The following is a 20,294-nucleotide window of genomic DNA, read 5'->3' as shown; positions in this document are numbered from 1 at the left end:
ATCTTAGAATTGTATACTTACAGTGAACGTGACAACAACAAAATCGAAAAGTTCGATGAAAAGGTCAAATGAGGAAAATCTCGAAATTATTATATATATTGGGGAAAAAAAGCTCAGCAGCAAAACGCTTCAAAATATTCACATTTAAATCATTTGGCCAGAGAATCATCGATCATAGTTTTTAACCTAAAAACGCAGGATGCACTTATAAGGAGAAGTCATGCGAACAGCTGAGTAAAATTTTTTTTTATTTTTGTTTTGATTTTGTAATAAATCTAAATGTCAAAGGCTTTATAACACAGCTGTGATTTTGTACTAAAATCTTAAAAAGATGTTCTATTTGGTCCGATATTCCACACATAACCAACAAAACAGTGTTATAAAGATGAAAATACAAATATGAAATACATTTGAAGAAGATAAGTTGTAAAACAAAGTTTGTTTCTAAAATACTTTGACATTTCAATTAACGGCATTTGCCACCCAAGGTAGTTTTGTTGAGGGTAGATTTTTGTTGTAGTGCTAATGACACTACCTCTTAATTGCACCATGCTAAAAACGACAGAAGACGGGATAATAAATGACGCACGTTTTCTTTTCTTTTTCCTTTTATTTTGTATTGCTTTGTTGCTAAATGTTCATTTGTAGTCCTTAATCGGTTTTCTTATTTACAGACAGATAGTGTGGTGCTTGTATTTTAAATTTTTTTTATTATTATTTTGCAAAAAAGAAATGCAGAAAAAATACTTTTTTTTTATAAACATTCAAAATACATACTTCGTATATATGTATGTGTATAATATTAAGGTGGTGCATTCAATTTGTTTTGCAATGTTGATTTAAAATTTCACATAAATTCAATGATCAATAACATTTTTTTTAATAAGGAACAAATGAATTAAGTATAGAAGCTTCTCAAGGGTAAGGGACAAAGGGATTTGTATATTTATATTAGGACAACCAATATCCTATGTGCCGTGATAACATTATGGCATTCATTTTTTTTTTTTAAATTGAAACATTAAAAAAAAACAATCAGACATACAACACTTAGCGATGGTACTCGAGTATGGAACCATTACACATATACATACATAATTTTCATCGAACATTTGTTTTTCTATTTAACACGAGTTATATGCATGTATAACCATAACCTTCTGTAAACTTTTAAGGTGCATTTGTAAAAATAAGGCGTATGGGTTTTTATGGTGAGGGCAGTAGCTGCAGCCACTGCCAGCCACATATAACTGTAAAACTAAGTGGCTGCAAAAGAAGGTAAATTGTATTCTAGCCTTCTTTGCCTCTTTGGTTGTTAATTACACGTTGACGATTTACTCTCACTGGAGGAAGAGGAGGGTAGGCTATTTAAATCTGAATTTTTCCACGATAATAACTTATCAAGTAAGATATCCATGTGAGGATTGCCACCTAGACGTTTAACCTGCAAGGAAAAGAAATTTTATAAGATTTTTTTTTTTCGAAAAACATAAAAATATCATATGCAATTTACTTCTGCTCTTGCTTCTTCGTCAAGAGATTCCAAAACATTTCTAGTATAACGAAAACTGCCTAGTTTTTCCAACAAAGTTATGCAATATTTCTTAACTTCAACATCTTGTGTACGCTGGCGTAAAATATCTGAAATTAAAAAATAAATAAAATTAAAAAGTTTGGTTAAATTGTATCTTAAGCTCTTTAGACCTAAGTTTCGAAAAAAGGACAACCATATAGCATATCTGGATACAAAAATATGGAGAAATAACACCTCAATACAATTTGATGGGTATCAGAAGACTATGGCATCTGGTAGAATCATGAATTACCGTAGCGCACAACCAAAATCACAGATAATCAACCATGCTAAAAGTTTTATCACCAGAGTACTCCGCATCAGTGACGAACAATTCCATCAAGACAAAATTAAAACCAAAATATTAAAAACCAAAAGTTTTCCACCCAAATTAATAAACTATTCGACGAAATAAAACGCAAACTAAACAGCACTTATGGCAACCCTACAACGAATGAAGAAACCAAACGATATTGTAGCTTGAAATACATCCCTGGATTAACAGATACCAAAAGCTTAAGAGCTTTAATGAACAAAATAAACAACATAAAATAAGCATACAGAGCGAATTAAACGAACAACAAATTCTCCAACATCAAAACTCCAATCGACAAACAATAACAACGTAATGTTGTTTACGAAATAGAATGTAAGGGAACTGACAAAGCTGATGAAGAAAAGACAAAGATGAAAGAAATACAATTTAACGAGTATGGCATAATATTTAATGACGAATGGTTCGAAAACCGAACGGACATACATTTTCCAATGGAATATATGTGGATACTGTCACTTGGCAAGAAGTTGCAATACCGGTTGACAAAAAGAACTTCTCTCCATTACACATTCTAACCGACTTCGAAGAATGCATACAAATGTCAGAAGAGAATGATAGAGATGTGTGGAAAAAAGTAGGAAATAGGGTTACCAACTTTTAAATACACTTGAAAAACAGTCCAAAAGAGAAATTCATTCCTTGATCGGTATGAGTTTAAAAAAAAACGTATTTCGGAGTTTTTGAAGCGATGTAAGGAAGTCTATGTTTGTACCCATATATGTAGGAATACAAAAACATGTAACAGGGCCTTTCATATTTTAATACGCCTATAGTATACTTTACCGTATATATAGGCTTACTAGCGTAGAGGTTAGCATGTCCGCCTATGACGCTGAACGTCTGGGTTCGAATCATGGCGAAACCATCAAAAAAATTTTTAGCGGTGGTTTCCCCTCCTAATGGCAACATTTGTGAAGTACTATGCCATGTTAAACTTCTCTCCAAAGATATGTCGCACTGCGGCACGCCGTTCGGACTCGGCTTTTAAAAGTAGGTTCCTTATCATTTAGCTTAAACTTGAATCAGACTGCACTCATTGGTATGTGAGAAGTTTGTCCCTGTTCCTTAGTGAAATGTTCATGGGCAAAATTTGTATAGTTTACTTCACACTTACGTAGCACTTGCTTATCATGCTTTTGCGTTTGCACGGCATGTATAACAGGGAAGCCAAATTTGCCTTCCGTCAAATCTTCGGCAAAACTTTTATTTTCAGTGTACTAAAAATATAAGAAAAAAAAAACGCATTAGATTTGTATAAGGAAACAAAAAAAACAAAATTTTTTGTCACCTCTTTCAGGCTGAGATTGCAGTAATCATCACGTATTTGAAAATATAGTCCTAAAATAGCTGTGAGCTTGGTAAAATCCTCCTTATTGTTACTAAACAATTGCATCAAACGTATGGCTAGCATGAACAGACCACCGGTTTTTCTCACAGTCATAAGTTTGTACTCCTGTTCCGAGGGACAAGTAAAACTATCACGCCAATAGATTTCCATACCCTGACCTCGATGCAATTCTAGCAACTGTTCCGTATACACCTTGGTAGCCTATAAGGAAATAGAAAAAAAAAAATAATTTATTTTTAAAACCAATTGGATTGTAGTTTGTCTCTCACCTCGGGATGTCCCAGCTGTTGTACTTTTTCCAAAGCTAAAAACAATACATAATTGGCTGCATTTATGGTACTGGGTACACCGTATATGGAATGAGCAACCGGAACACCTCTGCGAAGTATCGAATTGTCTTCAATATCATCAACGCTGTAAAAATTATTGTTAGCAAAACATCGATTGCAGTGAAATTCGGTTAAGCAAATGCAAGTGAAAAACAAGAAACACACAAATTAGAAACAAATGGGCCAGGCACACCAAAAATACGATTGAATGAATGTTTTTGTAGGGAGTGATGAAGAAAAAGGCAAAGAGGATAATAGAAACAGAAAAAGAGTTTTCATCTCAAAGACCTTCTCTTTTTGCAAAGTTGATTTGGACTCTTGACTCTTAGAATTATTATAAAATGGTTTGGTTAGCAGACTGGTTTAAATCTCAATAAAGTTTATCAGTAAGCCATCCCTTTGGTTTCATGAGATATGTACCATTTTCAAAGAATATGAGTAGGTAGAAGAATATTTTCACCTAAAGCCTTGTACTGACTTCAAGTTTTCGCCCGAACAGTTGTAGTTGTACAAATAAGCAATGCTAAGTTCTTTTAACAAAACTATTTCAACATGTTGCTAGCAACATTGTCAAATTTCGTAGATTTTAAATGTTAATGTCTATTACATGCAGCGAACAATGTCAATCAGCTGTTTACAAAAATTGTTAGTTTAAATTTTATAAGAAACGTCGTCTTTTTATTTTGTGTGGAGATATTGGGGATATGAAAGACACTACACCCAACCAGAGTTCTATATGGCTCCCTAATCCCTACGAATTCAATAAAAACCTCTGTTCCAGTGCTCTCATTCATATTGGATCAATCCGTGTATATAGAGGGACCAGAGAAGTTCGGGGCGCCCCCAGCCCAAAGCTTTCTCTCCGAGAAGACAAACTCCAAGTCGCCATCTACGAAAGATCAGTTTGGCAATGCCAAAGCCATGAAGTCGCCCCACGAAGCCATCGGCCTACCGCAGAACAAACGAATGCCCGAGATCCTGACTCTCTCGGTCAGAAAACTGTACTCAATGCAACGCACTCCACGTACAAGTGCAAAGGTCTCAGATCAAATATCGCATTCAGTTCTGCTCTTGGAGCACTCTTCGGCGCGCCCTATATCAGCACCGCCACAATACCCTGTACATTCTTTACTATTGGTATCATAGCGGTCATAGGACTACGAGCTCACTTATGTAAAATCGGTGCGCAAGTGATAGCATGTGTAGCGCATGCGGGGAAGACGATGAGACGTTGGAGCATTTCCTTTGTCATTGGCCGGCTTTCGCGTCTAATAGATACCGGCACTTAGGTGGAGACACAATACCAGACATGAACCAACTTAGGGGAGTGGTATTGAAAACAATTAAGGATTTTGTAAGTAGCACGGAAGTCCTAACTTAAATTTTCTTTTTAGAGGTTACTTTATAGTTTTTAGAGTGCACAACAAGCCGATTACTGGCATAGGTGTATGTCCATAGTGGTATGGGGAGGATTAATATCTGCACCCTCTTTTCAACCTAACCTGAGCTACTCACAGCGTGCCCGGGACTTATATACTCTGAAATCCTGGCACGAGGCCAGGGTGGTATTTATATCCAAGCCCGTCAAAGGCCTATAAGCCGTACCTCCTTCCTACTCAAAACCATTGTGGACACCATGATAAAGAGTAGGACATCCAGCGAACTGCTTAAATACAAACACCATGCCTATATCAAGGGAAGGTGGATGAAGACTGCCCTGTACGAGGTTGTGCATAAAATACAAGAATCCTTCGATGCCCAAAGGTACACCCTGGCGTTATGTATTGACATCGAGGGGGCGTTTAACAATCTGCGGACCACGTTTATTAATAACTTACTTACTAAAAGATGCATAACGGTAGGCTCGGGATCTATGGATCTAAAAACATGGATCAGTAGAGGAACACCTCAAGCAGGTGTACTGTCTCCTCTACTTTGGAATATAGCCATTAACAATATATTATTGTCTCTGGAAAAAAGGTGTAAAAGTGGTCGCGTATGATGATGATGTGACAATTGCGGTTAGGGGAAGTTTTCCAGCACTCTTAGAGGAAGCTCTACGTGCGACAGCGAAATCGGCTATCCAAAGTGGTGTAGGCGTAAATCCGTACAAGATAGAAGTAGGTCTTTTCAGCAGTGGCATCTGCCTCCATGGGAGGAGAGAATGTTCCATTTACTGAAAGCGCAAAATACCTGAGTGTTTGGCTAGACAGGAAATTTAACTTCAAATCTAACATTTTGGAAAAGGCAAAAAAAGTGAACACTTGCCCTATACACCTGCAAGAGGGCTATTGGCAAAAGTTGGGGGGTTTAAACTGCGTGTCATGCACTGGGTATATACTGCAGTTGTCAGACCTATAATGTTATATGGTGTTGTGGTCTGTTGGACGCGCGCTTCAATGCCTTTGGACATCGTGGCTAGACAAATTGCTGCGACCACTGCTGGGAGGCGAAGGGAGTTTTCCCTTTGGTCATGCGGCGCCAACGGACACTGTGTTATTCTAGATTTCCCAGGCATTATGGATTACACACCGCCTGAGCAGCGTTTTTGATAAAAAGTACTGTATTCTATTCCTGATAGAATCTATTGGACAACAATATCACTGGCAATAAAAGTAGCATAGACTTCTACACGGATGGCTTTGTACTTAAAACTACCAGTTTGTAGAAAAATTTGTTTTTAACTTGGTTGACAGTCATATGATAACAATGATGTCAACAAACAACTGTTTTCTACCAAAACAACGCTTTACACGCCAAATAAAAAAGTTTAATTACAATCAAGCAAATTAGCAACACCATTGGAAACATTGTGAGATTGTACAAAATTTAATTGATGTTTAGCAACATTTTCCGCACAATCGAAGTCAGTTATAGGCTTAAGTACCGATACCGAAATTCTGCACATTTTTCATTTATTTCTACAGAAAATGTTGTCTATAATTAATTTCAGTGGCAGTCAGGCTAACACATTTGCAGTTATTTTCAGCCCGTGGGCTTGCTTGGGATTATTTTTTTCTATACCTAAACAACAATGAGCAACATTGTGTACTGGGCAAATTTGCCTAGATGTTGTTTATTGTTATATTTCTACACAAAATGTTTATTTCATTAGAAAATTTTTTTCATTAGAGAATTTGTTCAAAAACTCGAACATTGTTTTGCTTTGAATCTTCCCCCACTAAGCAATTGCAGCAGGCAATGACTTCTGTGGAGTTATTACAAATATGTATTCACATTGAAATTGAAAACTCTTTTTTTTTTGTTTCACAATGTTGTTGGGTAAACAATTAATGCTATCCGATGATGATTGTAAACAAGCTTCCTCAACTGCCTCAAAATACAACATGGGGCGGGGGTATCCCAAAGCAATGCACCACCATGTCCAGCCATGAATGTTAATTAATGGCAATTGTCAGAAATTCTCAAAGTAATTGTTATCAAAAAAAGAAGAGAACATAAAAATTTACCATGTAAGGGAGATAGTGTGTGAGCTGGCACACAATGTTATTGTAGAAATTCTTGGAATTCCTTCAAGAAATGAAATGCATACTTATGAACCCATTGCTCACTCATCACATCACATAGTTAAATAAACACATGATACATAAAAATCACTTTGAAGATTTCCTAAGAAATTCAAATTAATTGAAAATTCTATTTCGGTGTGGTGTGGGCCGGTAACATTTTTGTATGCCGTAAAATTTGAACAATTGTTGTTAGCAATGAGGCGGCTGTTAACTGATCACAACAATGTGCGAAAGCTGACATTGCGCCAGAAACAGGTAGAAGCGGACTTTGTGGGGGATGATGCGAATGCTTTTCAATGACGGCGAGGAGGCATGGCATCGTCAGTGAAAACTTTTGTTCTTGTCTAGATTTTCTTTTGGACATTGTGCTATCTTTTCATCCTCTTTTATCCTAGCACCGGGAGGCCAACGTAGCGCAGAGGTTAGCATGTCCGCCTATGACTCTGAACGCCTGGGTTCGAATCCTGGCGAGACCATTAGAAAAATTTTCAGCGGTGGTTTTCCCCTCCTAATGCTGACATTTGTGAGATACTATGCCATCTAAAACTTCTCTTCAAAGAGGTGTCGCACTGCGGCACGCCGTTCGGACTCGGCTATGTTTCATGGGCAATATTTGCATTTACTAGTTCGCGCCATTTTTCCGTGTTTGTGTGGTTCTTAATTATAATACACACACACAACCAAAACTCTTTGACAGATAGTGCATTTCGCGATGATGTTAACGGTACACTACCTGGTAATTATATCATGTGTATAACACACTGCTGCAACAACAACAAATTCTATGTCCCATACATAACCTAACGTTGTTACAAAAAAATCACTCCCATATATTAACTTGTATTTTCTACCGGTTTTTGTAACTGGACAATTTGAGTTCTACAACAGCGGTAGGAGGTTACACTTATTCATAGATCGTACTTATATCTCATATTATTTGGCATACCAGGCCCACATTCCAAAGGAATTTGTAAGAGGTTTTATGCTGATTAATAATTTCGTAGAATGAAAATAATATGCGATCATTTCCAAATTGGAACAATTATATCATTTGTTTTGTTTACCTTTTAATTTAAAAAAAAACGAATCTTCTAAGCATTGAAAATATAAACTGTGATTTTCTTTTTGTTTACATTACTGTGAGGAGGTGCACACACATCTACACACACACACAACATCTATGTATATAAAAACTCTCAGGGGTAAATGTGACGTGTTGAAATCATCTAAACTTAATCATCTTGCGTTGAGAATGTATTTTTGCATTGATTTCAAAATGGACTAACTCAATAAAATCAAAACTTCTCTAAGAAGTGTTGATTTTCTGCTTGACACAGTTTAAACTCAGCTATAATAGAAGGAAACCACCATGGCGCAAACGTACTAAAGTTCGCCTATGAAGCTGAACGGCTGGATTCGAATCCCGGCGAGAACATCAGAAAAAAATGTCACCGGTGGTTATTCCCTCCTAATGCTGGCGACATTTTTGAGCTATTATGCCATGGAGGCCACCGTATCGCAGAGGTTAGCAGGTCCGCATATGACGCTTAACGCCTGGGTTCGAATCCAGGCGAAACTACCAGAACAAATTTTCAGCGGTGGTTTTCCCCTCCTAATGCTGGCATCATTTGTGAGGTACTATGCCATGTAAAACTTCTCTCCAAAGAGGTGTCGCACTGCGGCACGCCGTTCGGACTCGTCTTTAAAAAGGGGGCCCCTTATCATTGAGCTTAAACTTGAATCGGACTGCACTCAGTGATATGTGAAAAGTTTGCCCCTGCTCCTTAGTGGAATGTTCATGGGCAAAATTACTTGTTGTATTTGTATGCCATGTATAAACTCTCCGCCTTTCGAAATCATTTGCCCCTTATCATTGAGCTTAAACTTGAATCGGACTGCACTCAGTGATATGTGAAAAGTTTGCCCCTGTTCCTTAATCGAAGGTTCATGGACAAATTTGCATGGCATTTGCAGAATAAAAGGACTCTTATTATTGATTTAAAACTGCAATCGAGCAGCATCCCCGCCTTTCTTTTATGGGATTTTTAGCATTCGATAATTTATTGATTTTTTTTCATGATACTAGCAGAGAGATGCACAAATGCAGATGGGCCATCGTAGCTCAGAGTTTGTTGTTGTTGTAGCAGTGTGTTGTGTTCTATTATTCGTCGGCTTTGTTCTACTGAATATCCAGATCCAGGAACTCTGCGACTAGGTAGGGTGCGTTCAGGGGGATCTGAGTGGTCCTTGGTGGGCAGTTATACAGGTGACGTGCTTCGTGTGGTCCCTGGTCACAATCGAGACACACATCCTGCACGTTAGCATCAATCCTTCCTTTTTAGAAGTTGAGGCGGCTGCATCTGCCTGATCGTAATTTAGCCGGAACTACTCTGCTTTGCCGGGAAGGCGCAATGGGTGGTGGTAGGGCGCCCCGGTAGCCGAGTTGGTAGCGTGCTTGTTGTTGTTGTTGTAGTAGCAGTGTGTGGTACACTGAGGCGGCAGCCCTTGCCGATGAAGGAATTCATCGGGTCAATCCGGTACATACAACCGGCTGCCATGGGATTGCGTGCTTGGATTACTAGTGCAGGGGTCGTGGGTTCGAAGGCGGGAAGGCGCAATGGGTGGTGGTAGGGCGCCCCGGTAGCAGAGTTGGTAGCGTGCTTGGATTACTAGTGCAGGGGTCGTGGGTTCGATTCCCCCCAGAAGCCTTGATCTGTCGCTACTGTGGTATCACAATGGACCTAAAATTGTCTTAGTGAGTCTGTAAAGGACTCACCTAACCTAATGGGTGGCGGTCGTTCTCCAAGTACCACATTCACAAGTAGCTATTAACCGCTTCTTCTGCCATGTCTGGATGACTGTCGTCTAGACGTGCTTGATATGCCGCTTGATCTAGAGATTCTCTCTTGCAGCGCTGAACCTCTACTCAAGATCATGTATCTGGGCCGTGGATACCTATACACAAGATGATCGCAGAGTTTACCATGACTGCCTTTGACGCTGAAAATGTTCAGCGGTGGTTTTCACCTTCCTAGTGCTGGCGACACTTGTTCCTTAATGGAATGTTCATCAGCAAATGTGCACAAAATCAAATCATCCCTCCAAAAATTATTAGAATGGTGCATTATTTTTATAAAAAAATCGCGTAACCCATTCCTATAAATTCATTTTGATATTAAAACACCCAATTTAAAATGCAAAACTAATCTATTTGAATATCGATTTCGATTTGACCACAACACTAGTGTTTAATATATGCAAAAATCGACATATAGACACAATTAGTTATTGTTATTGGCATGCACACTTTCAGATTTAACTAGAAAACTGGATGCTATTTGTAGGTGTGTTTTTACTAAAGTTTCGATGTTAAAAAAAAACAAAAGGTCCACAAATAATGGAAAAAGTTATGGTGATGGATGATATTAAAAAATTTCACTGTCAAGGTCAATTTAAAAGTAAAAATCGTAGAGTTAAATTATGAAGGTCGATAACACTAAGCCACAAAATATTGAATTTATTTAGACCTAAGGGTTGAATACACTTACCCACCATAAAAAATGAAAATTTGCTCAGTAAGAAACGGAGAGTTTTCTTAATGAATAGCGAACAAACGACGTGCCGTCGGGCGGCACCTCTTCATAGAAGAGTATCAAATGCCACTGACATAAGTGTGGAGCAAACTATCGCTGACAAATTCTTCTCATATTCTTGTCAGCAATCGAGCATAAATCGATATGCTAGTCATGATGGTTTCCATAAGATATTAGATTATTGGTTGTAGCGATCTCTGTCAAGTTTCTTCAGTTGAGCAAGGCCGCTCCGGTCCATAGCACCGATCACCGGGGGAACGTGAACGGTGCTATGGACAATAACTCGCCTTGTCATATCGTTCATCATAAGCCCTGATCATTTAACCAAGTGTTGGTGCCGCCCGGCCCCTCACTGGGACGCTGCACTCGATACCGCTGATTGTTTACTGCAGTTGCAATTACTACATACGAAGCATTCCACTGTTGGCAATTGGGTTCCAGCAGTTGCAGGTGTCCGAATTCCGACAGAGCTGATGCTAGCGAGTTTAATGTGTGTTGCGGGACCACAAGCCAAAGGATTGTAACCTGAACCCCATACGCCAAATCAGCTGATGGTAGCCGAATTATTTGAGCAGACTCGGATAGAAAAAGGAAGTCCTTGATCTTAAACTTGAGTCATTGGGTTTAAACTTGAATGGGACAATAGGCATTGATGTGTGAATTTTGCCCCTGTTCGTGTATGCACATGCCCATATTCTTACGTGGACCATCTTCATCAGGAGACAAAAGATTCTACCCGTACTTAGACATAACTATATGATGTCTAACCAATACTCTAAGGCTGTTATCGCTGCGATCATTCAAACCATGATCATATTGTGGATAGGCATTCACCGCCCACAAAGGTGACTAGCTACCGGGTGAATGTGGTCCTTGGAGACCGACCGCCACCCATTTCACCTAAAGAAACTTGCCTCCCACGCAAATCAGTTTATTTCTGGCTCAAGCTAGGATTGATGCCAACAATCGGGAAGTGTGTCCCGATTGTGACCAGGGACCACACGATACAATTCACCTGTTTATCGGCTCAAGCTAGGATTGATGCCAACAATCGGGAAGTGTGTCCCGATTGCGACCAGAGACCACACGACACACTTCATCCGTTTATCTGCATGGCCAAACCTTCTCGACTTAGGAGAAGATCCCTCAGTATTCACCCTAACTTATTCGCTAAGTTCCTTAATCTGGATACATAACAGACGATTGGAGGCCACCATAGCGCAGAGGTTAGCATGTCTGACTACAACGTTGAACGCCTGATTCGAATTCTGGTGAAAACATCGGAAAAAAATTCAGGGGTAGTTATCTCCTCCTAATGCTGGCGACATTTGTGATGTATTATGCCATGTAACTTCTTCCCAAAAAGGTGTCGCATTGCAACAAGCCGTTCGGTCTCGGCTTTAAAAATGAGGTCCCTTATCATTGAGCTTAAACTTGAATCGGACAGCACTGGTGGAGGTGTGAGAATTTTTCCTCTGTTCCTTAATGGAATGTTCATGGAAAATTTGTATTTGGTCCGTTCGCGTACTTTTCCAATAAAAAATTGCAGGAGAGTGAGAAACTACTCCCTTTTGCTATTCATTTGAATTAAACGGATGGTTTTCATAAAACAGCTGTTCAATGCTACAAATTTCTACTGGAAAAAAAAACTTCAGTAGAAATTTACAAGCTCCCAATTACCCAAGGCGTATTTAAAAGATGGTCTCACGCGAACAGCTGTTAACAGCAGGCTAGCTCTGGCAGTATTAAGATGACAGATTTTTATTTGCATTCTCTTTGTTGTTGTCTTCTTTTTCGCATATTCTCTGCTCATGAACGCAAACGTATACACACACACACACACAAACTTCTTTGTGTGTGTTGGCAAAACGTCGATCAGCTTGATGACAAGATGGCGAATTGCACCATATGATATGTGGTTGTTGTACAAATAAGACCACCTATAAATGCTTCGTCATGCCAATTGCAAAATGCTCAAAATTCTGCTCCCTCTCACACACTCTCCCGCTCGCTTCTGCGGACAAATAAAGTACGCGAAAGACTTCCAGTAACAATAGGTCTGTTCGCATAGTTTTCCTGTAAAAATTGGCAGGAGTACAAGAAATTTTTTTTGTACCACTGAACAGAATGAATGCCGTAGCTTTATTTTTGAGTGTCGCGTTGCAAAAATTCATCTCTGCAAACAAATGTCAAATTGCAGCTCTGCACACAAATCCCACAAAAGTATTGCGGAAAATTTTTTAAAATTTTTAACTTTGACACATGAAAGCAAACGTCATTCTGTGCTGCCACACGTGAAGTAGTGCTTTAAGTCGTTAAAGTTAAAAATTGTTTGATTGAGGTGATGTTTTCACATTTGTTTGCAGATTTGCATTTTTCAACGCGACGAACTCATTCCGCTTGGGCCTTTAGTCTCTTTTGCTATTTATTTGAATTAAAGAGCTAGTTTTCATAAAACAGTTGTTCGATGCTGCAAATTCTCTCACGCACTCCCCTGCTCTCTTCTGCTTGCAAATAAAGTACGCGAACGACTTTCAGTATCAATTTATAGAAATTTGCATACATTATTAAGTACGCGAACACTCTAAGTGATCATTAAAACCTGTTTTGACGACTCGAACCTCAGTTTTCGTTAATTAATGAGCACTGTACAAAGGGCTTATCAAGACAAATTTAAAAGGTAGGAACAGTTGGCTAACAACAAAAATCAAGTGCACTATCTGTCAAAATCAGTGATCAGCGCAACTCTTATTTTGGGTATGTTACTAGTTCGCGCAATTTTTCTTGCTTGTGTGTGCTGTGGTTCGTAACTCACACACGCAACCGAACGTTATGAAGTCTCGTTGACAGATAGTGAAAAAATTGTACTCAGCTGTTTGCTGTAATTCGCGTGTCCATGTATGCGCATGGCGATATTCACATAGCAAGCGTATTAAATTACAACGATGATATGGCTTAGACATGCTGTTAGAATGAAAGAAAATGCTTTGGCTTAAAATTCCTTCGTATGTAATAATTTAGACAAGGAAAAGACGAACCTTAAGATGAAAATATCACGTGAAGGTGTTTGTGGTTTCAGCCTTTCTCAATCATGTAAACACAAGAAAAAAAATTAAGATTTTTAAAACTTTTTTAATTGTTTTCGCAATAAAATTTAAGCAAATGCTAAAAAAATCAAACAAAGTTAAAAGCTGAGCTTTTATTAAATCAACTCCGTTATATATTATTGTATAAAAAAAAAACAATTGTATAAATGGGGACTTAAATAAATTTTTAAAATATCCAAGTGTTTCCTTTTAACAATGCCATCCAATTTATATATTTGATTAATTGAGATAAATGAATAGCAAAGTCATATCACAAAAAAGAGCACCCATTGTTTTTTTTAATAATAAGAAATACATCCATAAGCATAAAGAATTCGCCACATTCGGTCCGAATGAAGTGCACTGAACCGCCTTAAATAGAACATCTCTGTTGTATTAGAAATTTGTTAGCGTATTTCCACATTTGCAAAATTTGTTCGAAACTATTGTTTAAACAGATATACAGTTGAATAAATAGGGAGTTTTAAATAAGGCACTAACGCTTCTGGTGTATCTTCTTAACAATGAAAATCAATCTTCCGATTTTACTTCTTAAAGGCGGGTTCTACCTCGGTTTTTCGGGACATTTTTCGCTGATTACATTTTTTAGATAATAGAAGATTTTAAAGCAATAAAAATTTGCTGATTTCATTCAATAGCGGATGTCCTCATTACCTATGATAAAATTGTTATTTTATCATTGATATTTGTGAAGTATTTCAAAAAAATAATTGCGAAAAACATGGGTTTTCAACGGTGAAAAACGAACACAGTAGCAGCCATAAGTCTGTATAAGTTTTTAATTTTTCCCCGATATGGATGAAATTTTGTATGTAAAGTGAGCTTCTGACAAACAACATATACACCAAATTAGGTAGGTCCATAAGTGGTCCATACAGCCACCACGGACCATATCTTAACTTATTGAAGTTATCCATTTGTCGAATTTCTTCCTTAAAAATAATCCTCATATAAATTGATCTAAAAATGTCCAATTATATTACCAAAATCAATGGTGGTGGGCATCCAATTTTCAGCTCGGTCAAATTTTGCCTCTTTTTATACCCTCCATCACGCTAATTTCGTCATTCTGTTTGTAACACCTCGAAATATGCGTCTGAGACCCCATAAAGTATATATATTCTTGATGGTAGTTTTAAGTCGATCTAGCCATGTCCGTCCACCTGTCCGTCTGTCTGTCGAAAGTACGCTTTCTTTCGAAGGAGTAATGCTAGGCGATTGAAATTTTGCACAAATACTTTTTATTAGTGTAGATCAGTTGGGATTGTACATGGGCCAAATTGGTTGAACTGAAATTTTGTACGTGGTGTTTTGGTATCACTTCCAATAAATGTGTTAGGTATGATTCAAATCAGTTCATAATCTGGTATAACTGCCATATTAACCGATTTTGAATCTTGACTTCTTGAGCCACTAGAGGGCGCAATTCTCGCCCGATTTGACTGAAATTTTTCATGAGGTGTTTTGTTATGACTTCCAATAACTGTGCTAAGTATGGCACAAATCGGTATATAAACTGATGTAGCTGCCATATAAACCGATCATGGGTCTTGACTTCTTGAGCCTTTAGAGGTCGCAATTCTCAGCCGATTTAACTGAAATTTTGTACGTGGTGTTTTGGTATCACTTCCAATAAGTGTGTTAGGTATGATTCAAATCGGTTCATAATCTGGTATAACTGCCATATTAACCGATTTTGAATCTTGACTTCTTGAGCCACTAGAGGGCGCAATACTTATTCGATTTGGCTGAAATTTTGCATGAGGTTTTTTGTTATGACTTCCAATAACTGTGCTAAGTACGGCGCAAATCGGTACATCAACTGATATAGCTGCCATATAAACCCATTTTGGGTCTTGACTTCTTGAGCCTCTAGAGGTCGCAATTCTCATCCGATTTGACTGAAATTTTTCACGTGGTGTTTTGGTATCACTTCCAATAACTGTGTTAAGTATGATTCAAATCGGTTCATAATCTGGTATAGCTGTCATATAAAGCGATCTTGGATCTTGACTTCTTGAGCCAATAGAGCGCACAATTCTCATTCGATTTGGCTGAAATTTTGCATGAGGTGTTTTGTTATGACTTCCAATTACTCTGCTAAGTATAGCGCAAATCGATACATAAACAAGTATAGCTGCCATATTAACCGATCTGGGATCTTTACTTCTTGACCCTCTAGAGGGCGCAATTCTCGTCCGATTTGACTTAAATTTTGCACGACGTGTTAGGTTTTACTTCCAACAACTGTGATAAGAATGATCCAAATCGGTTCATAATTTGCTATAGCTGTCATCTAAACCGATCTTGGATCTTGATTCTTGAGCCAATAGAGCGCACAATTCTCATTCGATTTGACTGAAATTAAGCATGAGGTGTTTTGTTATGACTTCCAATAACTGTGCTAAGTATGGCGCAAATTGGTACATAAACTGATATAGCTGCCATATAGACCGATCTACGATCTTGACTTCTTGAGCCTCTATAGGGCGTAATTCTCATTCGAGTTGGCAGAAATTTTGTACAACGGTTTCTCTCAACATCTAATACGGTCTGAATCGATCAATAGCTTGATACAGCTCCCATATAAACCGATCTCCCGATTTTGCTTTTTGAGCCCCTACAAGGTACAATTCTTATCCGAATGGACTAAAATATAACACAATGACTTTAACAATGTTCAGCATTCGTTTATGGTCCGAATCGGACTATAACTTGATATAGCTCCAATAGCATAACAGTTCTTATTCAATATTCTTTATTTGCCTAAAAAGAGATACCGCGCATAGAACTCGACAAATGCGATCCATGGTGGAGGGTATATAAGATTCGGCCCGGTCGAACTTGGCACGCTCTTACTTGTTTTAGTCCACCGTAGCGCAGAGGTTAGCATGTCTGCCTATGACGCTGAAGGCCTGGGTTCGAATCCTGGCGAGACCATCAGAAAAAAGCGTTGGTTTTCCCCTCCTAACGCTGGCAACATTTGTGAGGTACTATGCCATCTAAAACTTCTCTCCAGGAGGGTCGCACTGCGACACGCCGTTCGGAGGCCCCTTATCATTGAGCTTACACTTTTATCAGACTTCACTCATTGATATGTGAAAAGTTTGCCCGTTTCTTAGTAGAATGTTCATAGGCAAAATTTGTTTCTTTTCAACCACTAGTAAAGTTTTTTTTTGATTTGCTTTGTTTTCAGGTTATTTTTCCAGACTTAGTGCTTTTTTGCAATTATGGTTAGTTGGATATGGAAAATGTACAAATGCCCATACATTTTAATGGAATAAGGTAATTCTTATTAAAGAAACAACAAATCCAATAATTTATCGTATTTTTTTTTATAAACAAAGAAATACATACTTACGTCTTAGTACCTATGCGTCAGTATGTAGTGTATTAGCGTGCAATTAGCTAGAATAATTTCAATAACTCAATACAAATTCTACAACAACACGTTTGAATGTACATTGGATTTCTTCCAAAGAATATAAGAGAGATCTATTTGATATTTTTCGCAGCAGTATAATGAAAATAGCATTTCTGCCGAATTGAAAAAGCCATAAGGAAACTAAATGAGAACATTGTAAATAGCAACTATAATTGAAATTATGTCCTCCAGACCTTAATATAATACTTAATAACCATGATCTTTTAAGTAATATATATGTTATAATGGGGTTTCCTACTTGCGCTGTTATTTTTAATACTCGGTATAGTCCTGTAAGCGAGGTCGTGATGTACTTTTTCATTAACGCCATACTTTCCACTTTATTATGATATAAGAATACGATCAGTTATTTCAAAAATTGTAATTTTTCCTGGAATATCAAAATAACACCTTCTATGAGAGACCCTTACACATATATCAACTTCAAATAAATTTTCCTTAAAATTGTGCAAAATAATTGTAATGCCCTAACCACAAAAAGTATTACAAATTCAATTGAATGTTTTAATTGTTACTTTATAACGCAGTTGCAAAGTTTACTTTTCTATTCTGAATAACTTCCCTGCCAATATGGCAAAACACCATTACTTTTAGGGCGGTGCCACTTGTAGACTGTGTTTTATAATCCTCTTGTGTTAATTGAAGCATGCGACTGTAACCTTATAAGGACTACCTTAAGCCGTAGGTGAATAGATGCCAATATTGACTAGCATTCGTACTTACAGTAGACTGGAATTGTGTAGCATCTGCACAATTTCTCCTATTTGTGAGAGTTTCTCTTTGGGTATATTTAACCAATAGTTAAAGGCCACCGATAGCTGTGAACGGAACTGTTTTCCTGGAATTTGTTGGATATACGTAAAGGGCTGCAGTAGAATCTAAATGAGAAGGAAAAAATATTTTTCATGTAAACAAATTTCTGATTGAGCAATGTAGAAATAAACAAATAAACAAACAAAAAAATCTCCAAATCCCCCAATATATGCCGTGTCAACATTTACCTCGTCTTGTTCTTTTTGTGTTGACTTATCTCGAGTCATTTCCAAAATTTCATTAAGTTCCCCCATCTCGACCGATGTATTTAATGTATAAACAACTCCACGAGATGTTGATTGCTGTGTGGTCGGTGGCGTTTTGGAGTATAGTTGCGCTTGTGGGCAATTATTCGAATGAAACTCGAACGAATGACATATGGATGAATGGCTATTAAAGTGGAATGTTTAGAAACAACATGGAATGAAGAAATGGTAAAATGTTGTTGCCAGCCAACAACATAAGGTCTGTTCGCCTACTTTCGCAGATATATAAATATGAAGGAGTGCGAACACAGAAGTAAAAGTTTCTTAATCCCAAAATAGAAAATTAAAAATTGTTTTATAGCTCGTTTACATTAAAACTTCCATGATCTGAATTTAACTTAATCCAAATGCAAATCCTGTCAGTTTACACTGCGTTTTTTGGGATTTAAGGGATATACACAAGCGTACATGCGTATACATGAATGTGCATATTACACATAACATAACTAACAGGTAGTGTACCATAAACAGCTGCATCAGGATTCACTGAATAAGGTTAAGCCAAGCGATTAGCCGATATACTTTTTTTTTAATATTTGGCAGTACTTGGCATTGAGGATGTCAACTTGTTCTCTTTTTACATTCATTCTTTGTTTACGTTTTCTCCTATATGATGACATTTTCAATCGTCAGATTTGACATCCTTAATGATGTTTATGGGGCCTATCCACTTTGTGTTTTTGCATGTGACCTAACCTTCTATTAGTGAATCCTGCAGCTGCATCAAGATATATTAATTTACGAATATAACAAAATATTGAGTACACCATCTGTCAAAATCAGTGATTAGTGCAACTCTGATTTTGTGTATGTTACTAGTTCACGCCATTTTTTGTTTTGGTTTTAACTATAATACACACACACACAACCAAAACTTGTTGACAGGTAGTGCACTTCGCGAGAAAAAAATTTTACTCAGCTGTTTATGGTACCCTACCTGGTAGTTATGTCATGTCTTGCATATCACACACATCCATACACAATTCTTGAAAACAGTTGCATATTTCGGCAATTTTATCGATTATTCAGCCATGATATCGAGTTTATTTGGGATTTAAAAATAAATCTTGCAACAATTGGATTTATTTTTGTATGATAAAACCTGCAAACAAAAAACAGTATTTAGCACTTAAATCTCGAAAAGTCCGTACATCCGGATTTAATGGCCAATGTAAACGTACTTTTACTTTTGAGCGTTGCCTATTTGAGGTTTGTTCGCAGAGTTGCATTTTCAACTCAACGCTCAAAAACAAAACAACACGCTTATTCTGTTTTGGCCTTTAATTGTACCATGGCGCATTAAAAATGGAACTCAGCAAACAAATCCCATAAAAGCGACCATGGCCAAACAATTAAAGATGGTCTCTTTTGTACAACAACCACAAATAAAATGGTGCAATCCGACATTTTGCCATCAAACTGATCGACGTTTTGCCAACAGACACATGGAAATTTGTGTGCGTGTGTGTACATGAGCAGAGAATATGCAAGAATGAAGATAACAACAAAGAAATGCAAACAAAAATGTGTCACCTTAATACCGTCAAAGCTTGCCGGCTGTTAACAGCTGTTCGCGTTAGACCACCTTTTTAAATACGCGTTGAAAAGCGACGAGCAAAAGTTAAAGGATTTTTAACTTTTTCGTACACACACATCAACAAAGTTGTTATCTTTGAATTTGGAAGGAATCAAGATATATTCATTTACAGGTAGTGGTAGCTGCCAAACAACAATATATTGAGTGCACTATCTGTTAAAATCAGTGATTAGTGTAACTCTGGTTTTGTGTATATAACTTGTTCGCGCTATTTTTCGCCGTGTGTTACGGTTCTTAACTATAATACGCACACACAACCAAAACTTGTTGACAGATAGTGCACTTCGCGAGAAAAAATTTTACTCAGCTGTTTACGGTGCACTACCTGGTAATTATGTCATGGATGAAATACTCTG

The 20,294-nt window shown here is 37.6% G+C and overlaps 1 protein-coding gene across 3 annotated transcripts; it reads right to left on the bottom strand.

The window, feature by feature from the left end:
- Nucleotides 1-227: 227 nt before the first annotated feature.
- LOC106089348 (terpene synthase) lies at nt 228-18,466 on the bottom strand. Of its 3 annotated transcripts, XM_013255177.2 has the most exons (8): nt 18,264-18,466; nt 17,986-18,140; nt 13,749-13,790; nt 3,528-3,636; nt 3,199-3,459; nt 3,025-3,127; nt 1,514-1,641; nt 228-1,444 (listed from the first exon to the last, which is right to left on the bottom strand). In XM_013255177.2, the coding sequence occupies exons 1-8, from the start codon at nt 18,327-18,329 to the stop codon at nt 1,316-1,318; spliced, it is 993 nt and encodes a 330-aa protein (XP_013110631.1). In that variant the 5' UTR covers nt 18,330-18,466; the 3' UTR covers nt 228-1,315. The 3 variants fall into 3 exon arrangements, with proteins under 3 accessions (XP_013110631.1, XP_013110633.1, XP_013110632.1); XM_013255179.2 differs by lacking the exon at nt 13,749-13,790 and having other exon boundaries at nt 18,264-18,465; XM_013255178.2 differs by lacking the exon at nt 13,749-13,790 and having other exon boundaries at nt 3,528-3,672; nt 18,264-18,464.
- Nucleotides 18,467-20,294: the final 1,828 nt, after the last annotated feature.

Source organism: Stomoxys calcitrans, chromosome 1 (assembly GCF_963082655.1).
Source record: "Stomoxys calcitrans chromosome 1, idStoCalc2.1, whole genome shotgun sequence".
NCBI classification, from domain to species: Eukaryota; Metazoa; Arthropoda; class Insecta; order Diptera; family Muscidae; genus Stomoxys; species Stomoxys calcitrans.
Note: the sequence above shows the minus strand (reverse complement) of the source record. Positions and strands in the feature narration are given on the sequence as shown.

Excerpts from the sequence above, each read along its gene's own strand:
- LOC106089348 (XM_013255177.2), bottom strand. The coding sequence starts at position 18,329 with ATGGGGGAACTTAATGAAATTTTGGAAATGACTCGAGATAAGTCAACA. Across the intron at positions 3,128-3,198 it reads GCAATCTCAGCCTGAAAGAG|TACACTGAAAATAAAAGTTT; the intron begins GTGACAAAAAAT and ends TTATATTTTTAG. Across the intron at positions 1,642-3,024 it reads GCATGATAAGCAAGTGCTAC|ATATTTTACGCCAGCGTACA; the intron begins GTAAGTGTGAAG and ends TTTTAATTTCAG.